General features: G+C 37.6%; 1 protein-coding gene across 4 annotated transcripts in view; it reads left to right on the top strand.

The window, feature by feature from the left end:
* Positions 1–17,771: 17,771 nt before the first annotated feature.
* Positions 17,772–22,106, top strand: part of GUF1 (GTP binding elongation factor GUF1) — a 34,821-nt gene continuing 30,486 nt past the window's right edge. For all 4 annotated transcript variants that reach the window (XM_082838548.1, XM_082838549.1, XM_082838547.1 and 1 more), the window contains exons 1-5: positions 17,772–18,119; positions 20,169–20,280; positions 20,429–20,577; positions 20,860–20,940; positions 21,846–21,923. In XM_082838548.1, the coding sequence (XP_082694674.1) occupies positions 17,955–18,119; positions 20,169–20,280; positions 20,429–20,577; positions 20,860–20,940; positions 21,846–21,923 (585 nt within the window). In that variant the 5' untranslated portion in view covers positions 17,772–17,954. The remainder of the gene's footprint in view (positions 18,120–20,168; positions 20,281–20,428; positions 20,578–20,859; positions 20,941–21,845; positions 21,924–22,106) is intronic.

Genomic DNA, 22,106 nt, shown 5'->3' on the forward strand with positions numbered 1-22,106 from the left:
TCAAGATTTTTCATTAGTAATGTGTATAAAAGTAACTATGATTATATAAACTAAAATCAGGACTAGGAGAGTGTTAAATCTTTTAACAACTTATAATTTAAAGAATTTAAAGTTTAAGAGCAGAACTTTCTCAGTCCATGAAAATATGTTATTATAAAGCATAGAGAGTAATTTTACTGGAAAATACAGTAAGTTTTCAGAACATGCAAAGCTTTATGTAATATGACTATAGGTATTAAAGTCCTTACATAACCCAGCTTTATATTTTGTTTAAATGCCAAATTTTTTAGAAGGATCAGACACATACCTTTATATTATTTTAGTCGAAAGATCCTCCAACAAATGTAGCTTTATCTGAGAAATTTTTAACAACAGCTCATGAAAAGATGACCTGCTGGCTATATATATAAGCTTCTAAATTTGTACTCTGACACTCTGAACAGATGCTACAGCCAAAAAAAAAAAAAAAAACAAACAAACAAAAACCTGCCAAAAGCCAAACACAGTATCTTGTAATACTTGTTAAAGTGTATAAACACAGTGAATGGTGTAGAGAAAATTTGATAAAGTAAATGGTGGATTCAGTTTCCTTCTGTGACTAATATACCCTTAAACAATGATTTAAAGTTATTTATTTGAGGCAAACAGTAAAGAGGCCTTAACACTCCTTCTGCTTTTTAGCCTATGACAGTAATTCACCCTAGACAAGATTTCCTAATAGTATGCAGTAAAAATCAATATATGGTACATGATCTTAGCATGATGATCTTAGCAACAATCTGAAAATGAATGTTATCAATTTTATCCAAATATGAACCATTCAGTTTATATAAACAACGTTTAGGAAGACTACCCATGATCTACCTCTGATATTTTTCCTTACTTCTTACTTCTCCATCACAGCCCCAAATGGATATACTAATGTGATCTAGGAGCACTCCTCATTTATAGGGCATGTTCTCTCTCATTTTTGACCCAATCTTGACCACTGAAAGGCACATATGATATTGTGATTTATAAGAAAAATATATATATGGTCACCCAGTTGACCAAAATACATTTCTCATATATATATTTGGTCTTTGCTCATGGTTCCTCACTCATAGCTCCCAAAACCCTTGGAATTTTCTAAGTGTTGAGAGTGACAAAGGTGTTTTGATATGTTAATGAGGTAATTTGGGGACGTCACCTACGGATGGGGGCTGGCTGCCAACAAAGCCAATAATGTGATAAGAGGGTTGGAACTGTCATTCCTATCCTAACCTCTGAGGAGGGAAGAGGTTCTAGATGTTGAATCAGTTGCCAATGGCCAATGATTTAATCAATCATGACTATATAATGAAGCTTTCATAAAACCCCAAAAGGATGGTGTTTGGAGAGCTTCTGGATCGGTAAACATGTGGAGGTGCTGGGAGAGTGACACCCTTGTGGAGAGGGCATGGAAACTCTGCACCCTTTCACCATACCTTGCCCTATGAATCTCTTCCATCTGGCTGTTCCTGAGTTATATCCTTTCAAAGTAAACTAATAGTCTAGTAAGTAAATTGTTTTCTCTCAGTTCTGGGAGCCACTCTTGCAAATATATTGAATCGAAGGAGGAGATCGTGGTAACCTCTGATTTATAGCCCATGGGTCAGAAGTACAGGTAACAACCTGGTCTATCTACTGGTATCTGATGGGGGTGGGGGAGACATTCTGTTGGGACTGAGCTCTTAACCTATGGAATCTGACGCTATCTCTAGGTAAATACTGCCAGATTGAGTTGAATTGTAGGACACCCACCTGGTGTCCCAAGAATTGCTTGGTGCTGCATGGGAACCACCACCCTGCAACATGTTGGAATTGGTACCACAAATAATTTAGCATCACATTAATTTCCATCCCAGGAAACTGCCTGAATTTGTTCCCTTTACATCTGAAGTTTACTTCCAGGAGGTTTCTCCTAGTTCTGACCAGGTACGCTGGCTAATACTCCCAATACCTATCTGGATCTGGTGGTTTTGTCCTTAATATCAACATCATGGCTGGAGGTCAAGTTCCCCTGCTATCTGCTTCTTGCTGACTTTCCTTTATAGAATGTGAGACTCCCCATGTATCCAGATCTCAGTAACTGAAATCTACTGTTCAAGGGTAGATTATGTGGCATTTTGGAACTTTCAACCAGAGCCAACGGCAGAATGGTAAAGTAAATTTTTCCACATTATTTTAAAAGATTTGGAATTTGAATTTCTTTAATCAGAGGTATCTTTTGCCAGGTAACCAGTCAGGTAATAATGAGTCATGCAGCTTTTGAGGATCTATTGAATACCAGACTGTATTCTAGATGTCGTAATTACAGAAGTGGATGAACTAAATAGACCTGCATTTCAAGAGCTATATTTTAGCATCAATTCTACTATATCTACAATAAATAACAATGACTAGCCAGGTACTGTTCCATGAACTTAAGGTTTAAGTTATTTAACTTTTGCAACAACCTTATGAAGTATTATTATCCCATTTTACAGAAAAAGAAGTAGAGATTAAATAACTTGCCCAGGTGGAAGCTAGTTGGTGGAAAAGCCAGTGTTCGCAACCTCGTAGGCTGAGTCCAGAATTCACAATTTATCCAAGACAATTTCATGAATTAACCAAAATCTATCAAGAAGTGATCATATACTGTTAAGATGGAGAGTGCAAAAGGGAGAAAATTGGAGTGTTCAGTGAAGTCCTCTTAAGAAGGTCATTTGATTTGAGACCTGGTTGATGAGAAGAAGCCACTTGAAAGACTATGTGAAGAGGATATAAAGCAAATGCTCTGAGATGGCAAGGACTTGGCAGTTTGTAGCTTAGGGAAAAAGCCACGTGGTTGTGATTTTGAATCAAAGAAAAGTTGAAGGAGATGAGGTAACAGACGTAGGCAGAGGCCAGATCATAAAGGCCATGGTAAGGAGTCTAGATTTTATTATGATTGAAATAAGATGCCACTGCAGGTTTTTAAGCATAGGATGATATGATCAATCTTGTGCAGAAATTGCAGAAGGAGACTTGTCAGGAGGATGTTGTGGCAGTAACACATGCATGATATACAGGTGGCTTGGACTAGGGTAGCAGTGGAAGTGGGAGAACTGGTAGAAAAGTCTTGACAGCTGAGGGAAGTGAAATGGAGCAGGACCCTATGGTCCTCCCCCCACCCGCTGTGTCCTGCCTGCTTTTTGTCTGTGGAAAAACTTTAGCCAAAGAATAAATTTAATCAGAGAAGTGAGAAAATGCAGAAGCAAAGGAAAACAGTCAAAAGAGACCAAATAATAATAATTTAGATTAAACATAGTCAAGGACTTCTAGTTCCTCCTCAGTGGCTGTAGATAATATTCCGAGCCATATCCTGTGAGCTGTCTTACAGATACTGAAACCCACACCCGGTGGAAGAAGTTAACTACATGATGACCAGATGGTAGCCATGACATAAGCAGCCACAATTCCAAGAATTGGCCTCAAAGAAATGAGAACAAACAGACCCTCAAACTGAAGACTAACTGTACCTAAAGCAATCAAGATGATGCTGGTTTGACCACTGCATGACCAATTTCAAGATGGCTGTCAGAGCTGAGTGTGGTGTTTTTGCAGGTAGCCCCTCCCTCTGATTGTCGGGGGTTGGGGGGGAATCGGCCTTTGGACGGGAGTCCCCCCTCCCCACCACCATGTCGGTAGCCGGCATCCAAAATAAAGCAAACTTTCCTTTCCATCAACCAGGTCTCTTTATTGGCTTTTGAGCAGCGAGAAGCAGGACTCCACTTTCAGTTACAGAGGGATGAATTGAAGGGGTCAGGACCAGAGCAGGTCCCGAAGTAAGGAAGAGAATTCATTCCAGGGAAATGATGTGAAGTTGTCTGAACTGGGGAGGGTCCAGTGCAGGTGGAGAGGACTAAACAGGTACAAAAGATATGTGGAAAGAAGATTTTATGGGGTTTAATTTCTATTGCATAAGAGGGGGAAGAGAGGGGTAATTATTGAAGATGATTTCTAGAATCCTGACAACTTCCCCATCCTAGTGTATCAACATTATGGAAAAAGGCCAAGTTGCTATACGGTAGCCAAATTTAGATCATCATGCTTTCTATTCCTCCTTTCAAAGTTTTTTATGTGAGAACGTAAGTCTCTACCTGTAACAGCAAGGACTCAGAGTGCATTCTTTTTTCTGATGTACAAAGTCATTGAAAAGTTTGCCAAAGATAATATTTTCAATCTTAGTCCATTTAGTTAAATTTTAAACTTACTTTGTGGTTTTGTACTTTTCAACTTAGTTTTTCTTTATGAAAAACCAGCTTGATTAAATGAATTGCAGAAAAATGAGAAGCAAAAATGGCATACAAAAATGCAATTAATCTAAGCCTCAAGTGAACTGTAAGGCATGAAACATTGAAGACCAAATGACTTCATTCTCCTGACAAGTGCTTTAATGGACCATTAATACATGCCAGAATACTTTGAAGCTACTCTTATACGTGTAACACTGTATATGTATAAAACATACATGTAAATATTTATTTCCATTAATGAATTACCCAATTGTTATAATGTATGTTGAAGGACAGAGTTGAAATTGATATTATAGTCAGCCTGATCAATTGATTAATTTAGCTCATCTACTTAAATAATTATTTCTGGGTTCTGAATGATCAAAAAGACTAGATAATATGAATAAGGATTCTCACCCGATGTAAAAACCACCATGTTCTACTCACAGCCACTTTCCTTTCCTTTCCCTTTCTCCTTCCCGCCATCCTTTCCTCGCTTTTCTCTGTCCTCTCTCTAAACTCTCTTCTGTGGTCATCTCATCCATTCCCCTGGCTTTATAGACCATCTATATAGAGAGAGTACCTGAAGTCACATATGTAGCCCTCACATTTTTTCTCAGTTCCAAACTGTTTATATTATAGACAATTCAAACTTGACATAATCCAAACTGATTTTTTTTTTTAATTTCTACCTTCCCCAACCCAACTCTCTCTTCTCCATTTCAGGAGATGGCATTACAAACCACTCATTCAAATCAAAAATCATCTAATCCTTCAGTGAATTGTATTGATTCTATCTGTAAAATATATCTCCCGCTAACTCTCTCCATCTCAACTGCTGTCACCCTGGTGTGTGCTCCTGCGTTCTCCCACTTAGACTTTTGTTTGTAACTATTCAATAAAGTGAAATACTCTTTATAAAGTAGCAGATCCAGTAGGTGGTCATACAAGTGTACGTAATAAAGACTGTAAAAATCATACCATTAATGGACAGTGACTTGCCAAATCGGGAAAAAGTTTCTTTTGTGGTTGCTGACTGCAATTTGCAGTGGGAATAAGGAGAAGAATCCCCATGTGTAATTTCTTAATCTCCCTCTGGTGATCTGTCAAGTGTCAAAAGATTGTAAGTTGATCAACAGCTGTATCTGAAATAATTTGCCCTGTACCTGGCAATTACGCATACATATTTATGTTAAATTAAAGGATTAGGGGTTAGATGGTTGGGTGAATAATCACTACTATTAATCTCGCCTACTCAGAAACCAGTATTTCAATTGTGTAAGGCTCTCTAAGAATCACATATGATTATGACATCCATTACTGTAACCTTTCAATATAAAAATAGAGGCTCCAAGAGGCTGACTTCTGCACAGTCACACACCTAATATGTGACAGAGCCTAATCTGGAAAATCAGTTCTCTCACTCAGCCCAATTTCCTTTCATAACTCAGACTGTTTCCCCTAAAACACTATCAATGGCTGTCTGAAACACTAGTTTTGGGATGTACCGGTTTGAAAACACTAAACGATATTTATTCACAATCTCCAACAAATTATTTTCAGCTGAATAGAGCTGCCAATGAACCAGGAGAAAAATATGTCATCATTTTCTACCTCTGCTGAAAGACAAATGGGTTGTTTGCTATCAATGTTTATGAAGTAATTATTTTGGCAGTCTGTATTGCAATTTAATGTGCATTATACTATAAATTACTACTCTTATTAAGGCAGAAAAAATAATACATGTTGTGTTCCATTACTTTTTAAAATACATTTTGCTCAGTGTTCTCTACATGCTCCTTTTGTTAATACCACATAAGATTTGTTCCTGATCATCTGCCCTTTAAAGACCATGCTGCTTCTATTTTATAAGCCTGAAACTGCAGCCCTGAATATTACACAGTCATATGAAAGTAGACATAAAATTCTGTTTTGTTGCATGCATTTTAAAGAGTTCAATGTGTCCTATGACAAGAAAAGAAAATTACAGGATTTTCTTTCATTAATGCTAACATAATTATCCCTGACTTTTAATTTGGCTATTTTTTGTTAGCTTCCACTTTTGTCTTAGAAGAAAAAATTGGAATCTGGCAGAATTATTACTGAACACGTACAAGTTTTTAGTTTGATAGCAACTAACTGTTAGCAAAATATAATTTACACCTGAAATTATGAAAATTGATATGAGTAGTAATTTGTACATTCTTAGTAGCCATATTATTATAATAATCATTTTTAAATATAATGAATTAAATTTACATACAATATAAATTTAGCATACTGATATAACTAATTTTATAGGAAAATTTTCCTAGGAATTACATAAGTTCCTCCACAGGTTATCTAACCACACGGATCCTCAGCTCCCTCATTCATAAAGCAAGAATAAAATTTTTTCCTACCTCGTAGCTACTATGTATTTTATCTTTATCTCATGAACTTAATTTTATTTTTCCCTGTGTTTCATAATATACCTAAATTATTAATCAATAGATACATATATGTAATTTATATGTGTGTATACATGTATAAATAAATTTGTGTATAAAATATGAGGGTTAAACAGGATTTTGAACAGGAACAATTAACACAGGCAGGGGCAAGTTGCAAATGCTCAATAAATGTTATCTGTTATGATTATGATGATTACACTTATCAACAACAAAAACACACAAAAAGCTGCAAATAAGAGAAAGTTTACTTGAGGTTTTAAGTATTGCAATTCAGGAGGCATAGATTGGAGTAGCAACTCAAAGGTGCTCCGAGGTAAATGGAAAATGGTGGGAGTTTATAAAGGCAACTTACAAGACTTTCCACAGAAGGTTATTTTTACAGAACTATGATTGGTGTCGCAGGCATTCAGTCACTTGTTGGCAGCAGGTTGGTTGCTAAGCTGCCGTCTCTAGAGAGTAAAGAAAACAAGTCCCAGGTGGTCTCAGGATGGCCTAATCAAAAGTTTATGTTGCATCCAGATGTGGACATGTGTAAGTTCCTCTTCCCTAGTGGACTCCCAGCTCCATTTTGACATAAATGACTCCATTGTTTTTTGTTCATTGCCCATAACTTCTAGGTGGAAAAGAAGTTGGATCAATAGAAGGTGACTGTATTTACTCTTGTGTTCATTATTCACAGTCACTCAACACATAAATATTTTTAGCAAACTCTACTTTGATAGTATACAAATTTGTATGAAAAATCCATTTTACCCAGAAGATGGTGGTAGGTGGGAAGAGTACTTACATTGTCATGTAGACAGGTTGTGATTACTATAGACTTAAAACATCTCTTACATCTTATTACTATAGACATAAAACATCGTGCATCTCTTTTTTTTTTTTTTTTTTTTTTTTTTTTTTTTTTTTGCGGTACGCGGGCCTCCCACTGCTGTGGCCTCTCCCACTGCGGAGCACAGGCTCCGGACGCGCAGGCTCAGCGGCCACGGCTCACGGGCCCAGCCGCTCCGCGGCATGTGGGATCCTCCCGGACCGGGGCACGAACCCGTGTCCCCTGCATCGGCAGGCAGACTCTCAACCACTGCGCCACCAGGGAAGCCCCCATCTCTTATTTTTTAATAAAGAAATAAGATTTCTAATAACAGAAAGGCTAAGAGTGAACTTTATTGCCAAGATACCCCTTATTATTTTGACTAAACTCCCTTAGGCACCAATCAGTAAAGACACAAGCATATACTGGCTATATTGCTTTCATCAGTGAAGGGCAAACTCTTTCCCAATGCTCTGCCATAATTATACCTTTGCAACTGTACCATTACTGAGATTTCTTCCAAGATATTCCAAGTTTAAACGGAATATTTTATTATAGTCACTGGGTGAAGGTAGTCACAGAATTTTTAAAAATTATCAGACATGGCCTATATCTAAATGTAACTGTCAAGGTACAAATTCTATTTCATAAAACAATATCATGACCTTCGTTTGGCATGAGGGCCTCACAAACTACTTACAGCTTAGAGTTTTAACTTAATAGGACGTTTACTCAAACATTGCCTTGCTACAGAGGAGCCCTATCACAGAAAACTCTCTTCTTTGCAGTATTTATATTTTCATTCACTGATATGAGCTGGGGAAAGAGACGTACAGAGTAACAAAATAATATTTTGAATACAGCTTTATTTTCTTTCAAAAAGATCTGGAGTCTCCTGTTTAAAATGGCACTAGGCTACAAAATTACTTCACAATTCCCAGCAGAATACCTATGGTGGTTTAGAAAAAAGATCAGTATTCCACTATCTGAAAATACTTGGAATCACCTGTTGCTGGAGTCTGGGCAAAATTTCTATGATAAAGCTGAGGACTCTGTAGTGAGAAAAATGTTATTTTGGGGTTTTTTTGCCCATGCCGTGCGGCATGTGGGATCTTAGTTGCCAGACCAGGGATCGAACCCTGGCCACCTGCAGTGGGGCACAGAGTCCTGACCACTGGACCACCAGGGAATTCCCAAGAAAAATGATTTTAACCATTGAGGCATGGTTAAAAAAAATCTTAACCATTGAGGAACAAGTGCACAAGGACAGCCCACCCATAGAAATGACTTAGGAAGATTCCTGAGACCCTTGGAGATCTAGATTTTACACCAATGCTGTGGCTGGACTGGCCCTTGGCATTCTTATGTTGCCAGATGCCCTCAGCAATAATCACAGGAAACTTTGAGAGAAACAAGGTTTATTACTTACAAGTTCTGGAAATTACATAGCACAACTGGGGCCACACAGAGAGGTAGGAGAGAGAGAGAGAGAGAGAGAGAGAGAGAGAGAGAGAGAGAGAGAGGGAGAGAGAGAACGTGGGCCTGGGGTTCTACCTTTATTAGGATCAAGGGTGGGGGACTAAGGAGTCATGAGCCCACTTTTTATTGGTGAATTTAAAACATCAGAGCAGGACTTTAAAGTGTGGGAGGAGAAAAAAAACAAGTGGTCCACGTGGTCAGCTATCAAAACCAACTAAGGTCTCCGAAACAAAGGAGGGGATCAGGCATGGCCTGGCTCTTGAACTAATCCTGTGCCTGGCAATATGTTTCTTTGAGACAGCCATCTTTGACGTGGAGGTCTCTGCATGCAAAGCTTAAGTCAGGCGCTTGCATTACAAAAAAGAAAAGACCCAAATGTCAGGGCTTACACTACAGTTATAGACCCTCTCAATTAAACTGTAGGGATTTTAGGAATGTTAATGTTCCACAGCGGCCACATGAGTGGCCCAAGTGATAAAAGGGACTGTAGTGGGAAGAAATATTGATTGTCAGGTTGTTTATAAATCGATCCATAAAAAACTCAAAAAGGGAGGCAGCATATTCGCTGAGCAGATACTTCGCTGTTCTCTCAGTGGAAGTTGGTACAATTTTTGGACAGTAAGAACTCTTACACAAACTTTGCAACTAGTACATGTTCTTTTTGTTGCAATATATATATTTGTAGTTGCTTATAAAAAGTGCATATGTGTCTTAGTGTCGTCCCCTTAATCCTAAATCTTTCACACCAGGGAGGAGACATCATTCATGAGAGGTGAGAATTACTGGGATTCAAATCTTAAACTTCAAACCTGAAAAGGTACATTTGACCAAGAATGTTGCAGAGAAATCTATATGCAAGGCAGAAGATAATTGGAAGATTAGTTAGTGAGGTGGAATCAGAGCCTGGGGACTTTATTTCAGCTCTCTATGCTTCCACGTCTGGCCAGCAGATAAAGTTCTTGGTTCAAGGAACTCACAGCTGTGGACCCTGTAAGGGCACTGTCAACCTTTGCTTCTTGAACCCTTTCTTCTTTTTTTTGTTTCTTGTTTCTCTTCATTCTGAGGGACACATGTTTTTCTTCAGCTATACTGAAACCATTTATTAAGTTATACCAACCATTCTGACCTGTACACCATTCCTTTTTCTTGAAGTGGTTTTGGATATTCATGATCTCATCTCTTACAGATAGATTTTAGGCTTTAAGAGAGCAATGTTTTCGCTCTGATTTCCAAAACTCGGAAGGAAACAACAGAACCACTATTGTGATCATCAAAGTGAGCACAGAATTTACTGACTGGCAAAGCAAGAGAACACACACCTGTGAAAAATTCAATGAATACTTTTCTGAGGGGAAACTGCAGGAAGCATTATGAGCTAGGGAAGTGGTGGGAGTTCATGGTGGTTATGTTAGATGAGGATTGGTGTTTATTTTCTGGATAAAGCACGTAAGTCTCTACAAGTTTAGTTAAAAATAAGCCCCATGGTACATTGGTCAGGAAAGGGTCTTTCAGTTGTGCCCAGTGTTAAAGAGAAAACCCCAGGCCCAAAAGTATATCACTTGTGCTATAGCTGGTGAAAGTTCAATGTACCTGATGGCCTAATAGCTTCTGTTGGTTAGAAGCATTTGTGGTGAAACACAGAATTTAGGCTAAATATATCACAGGCAATTACTGCTATAAGTTGAAAATCTTTCTTTTACGTATCTCATTACAGCCATAATTTACCACTTGCCATAATTATATCCAGGGCTTATATTCCATCCTGGGACGATAGTTTAGAGCTTATTTACATTTGTATTTCATCATAGTAGATAGCACAGTACCTGGATATAGTCAATGCTCAATGAAAATTGTTGAATTAATGAAAACTAAATAAGGTAACTGAACATTTTTGTATCATTTTTTAGAATTTTCTCAAGATTAATGTATATGCATTATGAATAAAAATTGTGTAACAGGATTTCTTAACATTTTATCAGAGTAACATACTCTAAAATATCACATAACGTGAAATCCCCATCAATTTTAACTTTTCTCTTTTCTCAGTCATTTCCAATTTGCAGTTTATTAAAACTGTTTCACTTATATGTTTACTTCTCTGTGCTTCCAATTAACAGATAAATTGATTCAATGATAAGTTGAATATCCCCTATTCTTGTTCACAGCATTTAACAAAGAAGACTAATAACGAATACACTCCCAAATTCATTTGACAGAATTGATTTTCAGGACTGACAATTTAAAATATATTTCTCACATCATGGAATGGCCCTTATAACTTACATGAGTTTGTTTTAGTGTATATATATATATATATATATATATATATATATATAATGTGATATATAGATCATGGAGTTAGAAACAGTAATAACTCATAGTAATTAGCAAAACTGATAAATTAATTGATAACAGCAAATATTAAAGACAAACATTTCTATTAAAAAATAGATGCATCACACTCCTTGGTATTTACCCAAAGGAGTTGAAAACTTATGTCTACACCAAAACCTGCACATTGATGTTTACAGCAGCTTTATTTGTAACTGCCAAAACTTGGAAGCAACCAAGATGTTCTTCAGTCTGTGAGAGGATAAATAACTGTGGTGTATCCACACAATGGAATATTATTCAGTGCTAAAAATAAATAAGTGATCAAACTATGCAAAGACATATAGAAATATTACATGCTTATTACTAAGTGAAAGAAGCCAGACAGAAAATGCTATATCCTGTATGTTTCCAACTATACGATATTTTGGAAAAGGCAAAACTAAGGAGACAGTAAAAAAAGTCAGTGATTGCCAGGGGTTGGGAAGAGGAAGAATTAATTAATACGCAGCACACAGAGGATATGGGAAATCTCTGTACCTTACTCTCCATTTTGTTGTGATCCTAAAACTTTTTTTTTTTTTTTTTTTTTTTTTTTTTGCGGTACGCGGGCCTCTCACTGTTGTGGCCTCTCCCGCTGCGGAGCACAGGCTCCGGACGCGCAGGCTCAGTGGCCATGGCTCATGGGCCCAGCCGCTCCGCGGCATGTGGGATCTTCCCGGACCGGGGCACGAACCCGTGTCCCCTGCATTGGCAGGCGGACTCTCAACCACTGCACCACCAGGGAAGCCCATAAATCATTTATTTTGACAAAGAAGGGAGATAGGAGACATTACATTCATCCAACGAAATGATACCAGAGGACCTACATCATCTTTTTCTGGAAGAACAGAATCAAGTTTCTCCACTAAGACAGCCACTGAGTTTCATTTCCGAGATTTCCCTAGCAATCATTTCTGCAAACCTGTAGGCTTGCATCCAGTAACACAAGCTGCCTTCTCCCCACTGTTTGACCTCAGTCAATTTAATTAGCTTCTTTGGATTTCAGTTTTCTCATCAATAGAATGAAGTTTTTGGACTATATGATGTATAAAAACATCTCCTATAACTACTGAGATATTGCAGGTAAGTGTACCTTAAAAAATAAATAAATAAAAGGCTACACTCTTAATGTAGCCACAGCAGAAGCTTCTGATGGCAGACTATTACCTGTGATGCAAAGCTGTTTGATATACAGCCTGAATGTGTCAACAATTTCTGCTCACATATTTTATTACAAACTTAAATCTACTGCAATCTGCAGAGATGCTTTTCAGTAGAGCCCCTAGGCATTTTTTTTCTGACAGTTGTTTACTTTTTTCATCTTCTTAGTGCAACTTTAAAAGCGTTTATTCTTCTTATTCTTTACTCTAGATGTGACAATTTCTTTCCTTGGGAGCAAGAAAGAAGTTCTACAACTGCCAAAGAGAAATAAACACAAAATTTTGGAGATGATACTGTCCTTTAGGTAACTAACTCCCTTTCAAATAAATGAATATTTATGTGAAGAGTTTAATAAAACTAACATTAAGAATCAAAGCAATTAGAAGAGGCAAATTAATCAGCAAGTAATGATTCACAATGAAAGAATAAAAGATGTCAGAGAAGCAAAAAATAAAACAGGTAAGAACTAGATGCTAATGTGATTATCTAAGATGAAGTCACAGAAAAATTAATTCCCTTCAGGAATAAATATCTATTTTCCTTGGCATTTGTACACTTAGAAATGCACTTTGCTGGGTTGTTTACGAATCCTTTCATCCCTGTAATGAACTTTATTGTTCCCCAGTATCCATCTTCATTTTTCTCTCCTATCAGCACCTAGTTTTTCCTTTGAAGAAGACCCTGCTGACTTTGTGTGAAAGCCATGTGATTCTGACTAGAATGACAGTACACCTTCTGGTAGAAAAATTGTAAGAGCTAATGTGTCTTTTATTGCTGTCTCTTATTTTGCTACTGTTGTACTTGTTGGGTTTGGATACTTTTTCAGTTTAAACACTTCTAATCCTAACGCCTCCGCCCATTTTATGAAGATAAAAATTATACACCAACATCCATATTAAATTACTTATAAGTAATTTAATTTTTTATAGCAAAATCCATCAAAACTCTTAATGAAGTCCTCTTAAATGAAACACAGTTGCTCACCGACATAGTTTTGGAAGAGGACATAACTTTCACCTTCTTCCTAGTGAAGCTGTGTGTGCCCAAACATACGACAGTCCAAAGAACATTGGGCTTTCCCTTGGGGTTATGGAAGTTAGTCGACTGAGAACCAAAGCTCTGGGCCATTCGTGTGTGACTTAATTTGATGCAGGAGCACCCCATCGTCTCAGCAGGTCAAAGACTTTAAACTGGGGCATCAAATAGGTTTCTATACACCCCAAACAGTAAGAGTAAGAATGCCAAAGACAAGTCATTTTAGTTATTTCTAAATCCCTGAATCAATTTTCCATTGAGAAATTTGTGGACTTTGCTTTTAAGGATCTTTTTAAACCATAAAGACCTATATCTCATGAAGTTAGAAAGTAATCGGGTTGGTTTTCATCTGACAAGACCACCACGAAAGTTTCAAAAGTGCAAAATGGAACGAAATGCTGCTTTTTCTCTTGTAGTCCTAGTGAATTTTTGAAACCAGTAGATAATACCTGTGATGAGTGGAAATCAGAGACCAGTTGATACATTTCAAGTGTGAAACACAGACAATTATACTAATCAAAGGATTGTTTTGAGGATTAATTGAGGTAATATTTATAACATGCTTAGAAGAGTATGTGACAGATAGTTAGCTCTTTATAAATGTATATAAATAAATCATATCTATTTCATGTTTGCATCCTCATGGCTTAATACTGTACTCTTGGATACGTAAGGAAGTTCCTGAACAATGTCAACACACACCATACAAGCTATTCCATGACTGTAAAGCTTTTTTTTCTCATTTCACAAAAGGATACCATAAGATATGGCAAGTGCTTTTCTCAACTATTTTATTTTCTACTCTCTGACCTCAAAAACTCACTCAATACCACTGTTTTTGTTTTATTACCTTTTTATATATGGTTCCAAAACTCTAGCCCTGAACTTTTTCCCAAGCTCCATTTACAACTACCTGTGAGATATTTAATATTTATGCTTCACATTTTGGTAAACAGCAATTACATTCTCCAATCTAGCAGAGTTAGAAAATTTGGTTGCCTCCCTCTCTCTCTACATCCAATGAACTCAGTTAATTCTATCTCAAAATGTCTACCAATCACTCCTTCATCCCTATTCGCTCCAGTGACTTCTTCAGGCCCTTACTGTGTCTCACCTAGATTATAACATAGAAGACTCTCCTCTCTCTGCCTCTGTTTCTCTCTCATTACTTCATCCACTTTCCTCTTCAATTCATTTACACACCATTGTCATAGTAGGCTTCCTAAGGAAAACCTGTGTTATTTCCTTACAATCACTTCTGCACGGAATGATAGTGAAACGGTAAGTAGCAAAGACCCTATCCAAGGTCCTTCAGAAACTTGGCTGAAATTGTTCTTTCCATATATAACACCAGCCAATTTTTCTCCTCCTTTCCCCAGATACTTGCTATTTTCTGATATAAAATATTTATAAAACCTTAATTTATGTGCACAATTTGAAAAACAATATGAAAATCAAAAAAATAAGTCACAGAAGACTTAAAAAACTAACTGAAACGTGAATTCCAAGCTGTATTTTCCACTGTAGACATGTTGGGGCACCATTTTAGCTGGTTAATAGCAACTCTGGAGATCCAGATCCTTTGTTAACATCATGTTAAGTTGCTCTAAGTTGGTGTGTGTACCTGTGATAACTATTGAACTGATATTAAATATTTATTAATGGTATTACTGTTAAAAATGCTCCAACATATCAGTAACTTTGAAACAGAATTTAGAGGTCATAAAAATTATTGTTTATATATATAATTTTTAAATTTATTATTCCCTTTCTTATGGGCTGAATTGATATTTAAAATTCACATGTTGAAGTCTTAACCCCGAGTACACCTCAAAATGTGACCATATTTAAAGATAAAGTCTTTAAAGAGGTAATTAAGTTAAAAACAGGTCATTAGAGTGGGCCCAAATCCAATATGACTGGTGTCATTATCAGAAGAGGAGATTAGGACACAGACAGGTATTGAGAGAAGACCATATGGAGACACAGGGAGAAGATGGTCATCTATAAGCCAAGGAGGAAGGCCTCAGAAAAAACCAACACAGCTGACACCTTGATCTCGGACTTCTAGACTCCAGAACGGTGAGAAAAAAAAATTCTGTTTATGCTACCCCCTCTACTGTACTTTGTTCTTGCAGCCCTAGCAAATCAATAGACCCTTCAAATATGTTTAAAAACATAAATACAATAGTTGCAGATTACTGTACTATGCAAGAATGTAACTTCCCTATTATACATTCCCTTGTGTGGGGAAATGAGCCTCCATTTATATGTTTTTAATTATGTGTGCTCTACAGAAACCCTTGCCTCAAGTAAAACGCCGAGGTTCTAATCTTGGCCATTTTCCTCGTCTGAGCATTAACTCAATGTCATACCTTTTTACTCATTCACCCTCGCTCAGCAGAGTTTAATGGAGTGGTTAAGGGTGTAGACTCTGGAGCCAGTCCACCTGGGCTCACAGCCCACTTCATCACTAACTCTGTGACTTTAGGCAGTTACTTAAAAAGCCTGGGCCACATTTTTCTCAGATATGTGTACAGTAGAAACAATCATAAGAGTACTTGCATTAGAGGGCTCTGTAAGAATTGAGTTGATATATACAAAGTGTATAGAATAGTATTGGGAACATAGTAAGTACAATTATGCTAGAAATGATCCCTCTGCTTGATTAGGCTCCAGTTATCTCTTTCAGAAAAACTTTTTATCCTTCAAGGCCCAGAAAAAAAATGATACCTCAACTTTGAAACTTAGAGTGACTCCACTTCCCCTTTCTTCCCAGGTTGAATACTAAATGATCTTGTGTTGTCAAAGGTATTGTAGAGGTTTGAGCTTTGGTTTTTAATCTGAATTCAAATATAGATTTTTTTCCATTTACCTATTATACAATTTCAGACAATTTGCTTAATTTGTCTGAGTTTGCACATCTAGTACATTACATGACAGGCATGCTCAGTATTTTTCTAATAAATACATATTTCATCTTGGGTCTGGGAGGATAATGTCAACCACATAAGATATTACAGTATTCCCAAAGTGTGAGACTAATGGAGGTACCAGGATAATTTTAGGCTGAACATAGACATGGCCTTAAGGACACTGAATCATACAGAGAAAATTCTTCTTTCAATTTTACTTCAATACTGCTGATTAGGCCAAGAAGAATTATCTCAGTTTGGTGCTATGTTTTAAAATTCTTTAATGCTTATTCATCCCCATTTTTAATCAAGAGAGATTCTGAGACTTTATCAGGTAACATTTATTTAGAATTGAATCACATTTATTATTAATTACACTCATTTTTACTTTGAAATTTAGGACAGGTCACAGTGCTTTTTCCATTTATAGAAAATGATACAAATTTTTCTTTTAAAATAAACTCATTCAAGTATAAAAGGTTAAGTTGATTTAAAGAAAAATATTACATAATAATAGTGGTATGAGGACATGGTGAAAATCGAGGATAATATTATAATTACTGAAATTTGGGCAACACTAACTTATATGAATTATTAGAAACGATTGTGTTCAATACATTTCAAGGTGGCTATTAAGTTCATTCTGTAAGATGACAGTAGCAATTAGTGATGTATCAAGTATTGTTTTACAGTAGTCCCAAGAAAAAACTAGAAACAGTACAATGGTGAACTCAACACAGCTGCTGCTTTTCTTCTGTACCAGACCCTGGATATTGCATAAAAGCCCACGGGAGATAGTGGGAGACAGACACTAGATGTGGTATACAGGTCTCATTATTTCTTATCATTATCCTCCACCTTAGAGCTCTGCCTGCCCCACAAGGTAAACACTGTTGAAGTGGTAACCCGAAGGTGATAGAGACTGCGGGCTTTCAGGATGTAATTTTTTTCCTCCTTCACTTCTGGCCCAAACTTTGCTAGGATACATCATGGCAATAAATTTTACTGCCCGTTTCCATTCGGATGCACTTCAATACTAGCGATACCGCAGATAACATGGAGAATACACCTCAGCTTCCAGATTTTAAAAGTTACTCTCGTACTTTACCACTTGGTAGGTTAACCCCCAAGATTTCGCTAAGAGAACTGCTAACACTGCCCGCCAGAGCTTCCCTCACGTGACCTCCTTAGAGCTCCGCGCGGAGGCACGCTGACGTCAAGACGTCATGCGACGTCCGGACGTCAGCGAGTCGCCGAGCGTCTTGGGCGTCCTGCCGGGGCCTTTAGTTGGGCCGTGGTTCGCAGCTTAATTCTTTCTCCCTGCTTCCGAAAGTGTGTTTGAATCCTGTCTTTCAGCTCCTAGCGGGGGCGTCTTGGAGGAAACGGAGCCGGGGGTGATGGCGCCGTCGCGTCTCGGGACCCTCTCCTGACGATTCTGTTGCGCGGGGGGATGTGGACGCTTGCGGGTCAGGGCTGCTGGCGCAGACGCGCGCTGGCGGCTTGGGCCACGCGGGCGGCGCGTCGGGGGCTGCCCGGGCCTCGCCCCGCGCCGACCCGGGGAGCTGCAGCCGAGTCCAAGACTCCAGACAGGAGCTACAGCTCTGCGGACCGCAAGGTGACCGCCTCTGAGTTTCTCGTCAGCCAAGTTTTAAAACTTGGGAGGGGGCTTATTTTGCTACTGTTGTACTTGTTGGGTTTGGATACTTTTTCAGTTTAAACACTTCTAATCCTAATGCCTTCGCCCATTTTATGAAGATAAAAATTATACACCAACATCCATATTAAATTACTTATAAGTAATTTGGGAATTTGGGAATGTGTCGGCCTTCCTAGGACTACCTGTGAACGCAGGCTGCGCTTCTGAGAAGGGCGCGGGCTCCGCTCGGATTTCTGACTCCATTGCTCACCAGTGTGACCTTGGGCAAGTCACGCCCTAACTTTCCTCATTGGTGATATCAGAAGTCTTTTATTGTTTATGCGAGGTGCTGGTCTCAGCATGTATTTAATTTTAAAAGCCTACTGGGGAAGCTGCTCGTTCCATTTTCGTGCAACTTTTTAGCCATGGGACTTGGGCAAGTTACCTGACCTTCCTGTGACTGTTTCTAACGTTGTTGAATGAGATGCTCATAAAACTCCGAATGGCTGTTTGTGAGGCTTGCGCGGTGTAAGGCACAGACCTTTTAGCCCAGTACCTAGACTGTAAGGAGTGCTGGGTATGCCTTAGCTTCTGTTTGTTTTATTATTTCGTTTAGCCTCAGCCGGAGCAGGCTTGTGCAGTTCTGACTATTCCTGTGGTTGGAGGAGGTGGGGCTCCAGCGACTCTTAAAAACTGTACTGTCTGATAACTGTGAAGAGATAACAGTTCAGGCAGTAAAGTAACTGAATGCAAGTTGTGAGTAACTGCGGATAAAAAAGACTATAATTATTCGGTTTTACCCTTTTCTAAAATGCCTGTGGAATGTAAAATGGATTTATGTTGCAATTCCCAGATCTTAAAAATGGTGCAGGACTGTATATCTTTTGAATTGAATGGTGGGGGTGGGAAATCCACGGGGCAAACAAATCAGGTTTAGTTGTTTTGCAGAATTCCTTTCAGGTGTAGTTGCACTCTTATTGTGCGCCTTGTATTGGAGCACTTACCAAAAAAAGGAAACTTAAGCTCATGAGAGTTGTGTATTTCATTGTAATTTCACTTTTTTTTTTGCTGGTTAGGAGATAAAAATTTGGAAAAATGAAATGTTTTGAGTACAAAAAACTGACATCTACTTAAATACCAGTTTTTAGCAATTTACAGTGAGTCTCAGTAAAACAGTAAAGGTGTATGCAACTAAAAACAGAAGTTAACTTTTCAAAATATTTTAAGAATTAAAGTGATAAAAAAAGAGGCTTTTTTTCCTGATGTGGTCATATTTTTTCCTTCTATCTCTCCAAAGAAGTTGTCAAATAACAAAATCATCTAAATTAAACTTCTGAAGGCTCTACTAGGAGCACAGATTTTTAAGTAGACTGTTGATTAAATATGTGATGGGGGCGAAAACTTTTCGTTTTATTCTTTCAGCTTCTCTGTAGCTTTTTTGTTTCAAGAGATTTTGTTAGACCAGGTGCTCCAAGGCAGTGGTAGCATTGGTCTGAGGCCTGTTAGGAACCGGGCCGCACAGCAGGAGGTGAGGTCCAGCAGGGGGGAAGCTTCATCTGCCGCCCCGCATCGCTCCCCATCACTCGCATGGCTGCCTGAACCTCCCCCTGCCCCCCATCCATGGAACAATTGTCTTCCATGAAACCGGTCCCTGGTGCGAAAAAGGTTTGGGACCGCTGCTCTAAGGCTGTAGAGGAGTTCTACGTATCTTGTGTTCTCCATTCATGAAAGTACATTCAGTTCCTCATTGGCCCTCGAGTGATGGAAATATTATGAGACTTTTATTTAGCTATATGGTCACCTTTGACAGTGAAACCAATGTTTTTGATGGTCCTGTTGTAATCCATTGCTTGTAATACGACTTTAGCCATATGTCTCTTTACTGTCAGAGGAATAATATAAACAATATAAATGCTATAAATGAAATTGTTCTAAGAAGACTAAAAGAACATTCTTTAATTTAGTATACTTGTTTCATATTGTGCACAATTTATACTCATAAATGTCATATGTCTCTCCCCTTTCTAGGAAAAAATTGATATGTCTAGATTCTCTGTTGAAAACACTAGAAATTTCAGTATCATTGCACATGTGGATCATGGCAAAAGTACTTTAGCAGACAGGCTCCTGGAACTAACAGGTATTTTCATTTTATATTCTATACCTAATTAATGGCAATGAATAATTGATAATTTTACCATGCTTTTTAAAAGTTTGGTTTTAATTGTATATGCAGTATTGTCTCTTTTTAAAAGCTCAGAAATATCAATAAACATTTGTATTTATAGGGGCAATTGATAAAACAAAAAATAATAAACAAGTTCTTGATAAATTGCAAGTGGAACGAGAAAGAGGAATCACTGTTAAAGCACAGACAGCGTCTCTCTTCTATGATTATGAAGGAAAGCAGTACCTTTTAAATCTCATCGATACACCGGTAAATTTAATATCAATTTTTTCTCTATTGTTAAAGTCAGCCTTGTATTAATACTGCAAACAAATCCTTTTTTCAGGTTTTGAACTGAACATTAAACACCTCACTTTGCTTTTTGTTTTCTCAGTGTTCTTATGTTAGTGTCAGTTGTTTCACAAGCACAGGCTAAAAAAGAAACCTATTAACTTTGTATCCAGTGGAGTCAATATATTTTCCATAGTGCCCCTCCCTAAGAAACAATTTAAACTCCAACACTTAGAGGCATTAATATTTTTTGTTTCTCAGGGCCATGTTGATTTTAGTTATGAAGTATCCAGGTCACTCTCAGCTTGCCAGGGTGTTTTACTTGTGGTGGATGCAAATGAGGTAGGTACTTTAATTTTATATGATGTGATATGCTACTTGGTTGTTCCAGGGTTTTCCTTAAAATGCTTTGGGAAATAGAATTTTTGTGTTTGAAGAAAATAAGATTTATTTTATTACTTAAAGTTATGTTTTGGTCCTGTTAATTTGAAGTTTTATTACACTAAAGTTGTCTGTGAAGTTGACTAGTTCATTCTTTCAAAAATGTTAAGAGAAATTGTTCAAGAGATTTTTGAAGTATGTCATGTTATATATACATCCTACCAAAAAAACCTCAATTTTAAGCAGTTCTTAATCTGAGGTTTCAATTTTTTAGCAGAACTTGAAAATAAATCTTTATTTTTGAGGTCATTTGGGGTGTTTCTAAGGTAATAATTTGGGAAGTGTTAGGTTTAAAGAAACATGTCAATAACATTACCAAGTTCTCTGGTATAAATATAACCATAATAACATATTGAGATGAGAATATAAGAGCTATGATGTACTATTTAAAGTAAGCTTTTGATATGTTTCAGTTTCTCACAGACTCTTCATTCAAAACCCAAAGATTTTTTTGTTGTTGTGTTAAATCTTCCCTGAGCCTGTCAGGGAGAGTCAGTCTATACCTTACATACATATACTGGGCTTTACAAAATGTGTCACAAGAGTCCTTTGGGAGGCTTAGAGGTCTTTAAGGATCTGTGTTTTACTACTTTGTCTCCAGAGCCTAATACAGTGCCCTCTAGAAAACATTTCATGAACTGAAAGAAATTTTCACAGGGAATGATCCAGATGCATGGAAGTATAGATACCATAGTTTGCCTTGTACCTTTGCTTTTGATGAGGATGTGTGGAATGGTCTTGAATTACAACTTTTGCCATAAATGGTGGAATGATCATCTTAGTGTCTTGTGTCTTGTTATTTCCAGGGTATTCAAGCCCAAACTGTAGCAAACTTCTTTCTTGCTTTTGAAGCACAGCTATCGGTAATTCCAGTCATAAACAAGGTAATGTGTTAGCACAACAGTGCTATTTATTATTTTACTTTGTAAACTATATAAAGGAAAAGTCAAAAATCTGCGTGTAACTTTTGACTCCCCACAAGCTTAACTACTAATGGCCTACTGTTGACCAAAGCCTTACCAGTAGCTTAAACAGTCTCTTAATGCATACTTTGTATGTTATATGTA

Source organism: Leucopleurus acutus, assembly GCF_964270905.1.
Source record: "Leucopleurus acutus genome assembly, chromosome: 4".
Lineage (NCBI taxonomy): Eukaryota > Metazoa > Chordata > Mammalia > Artiodactyla > Delphinidae > Leucopleurus > Leucopleurus acutus.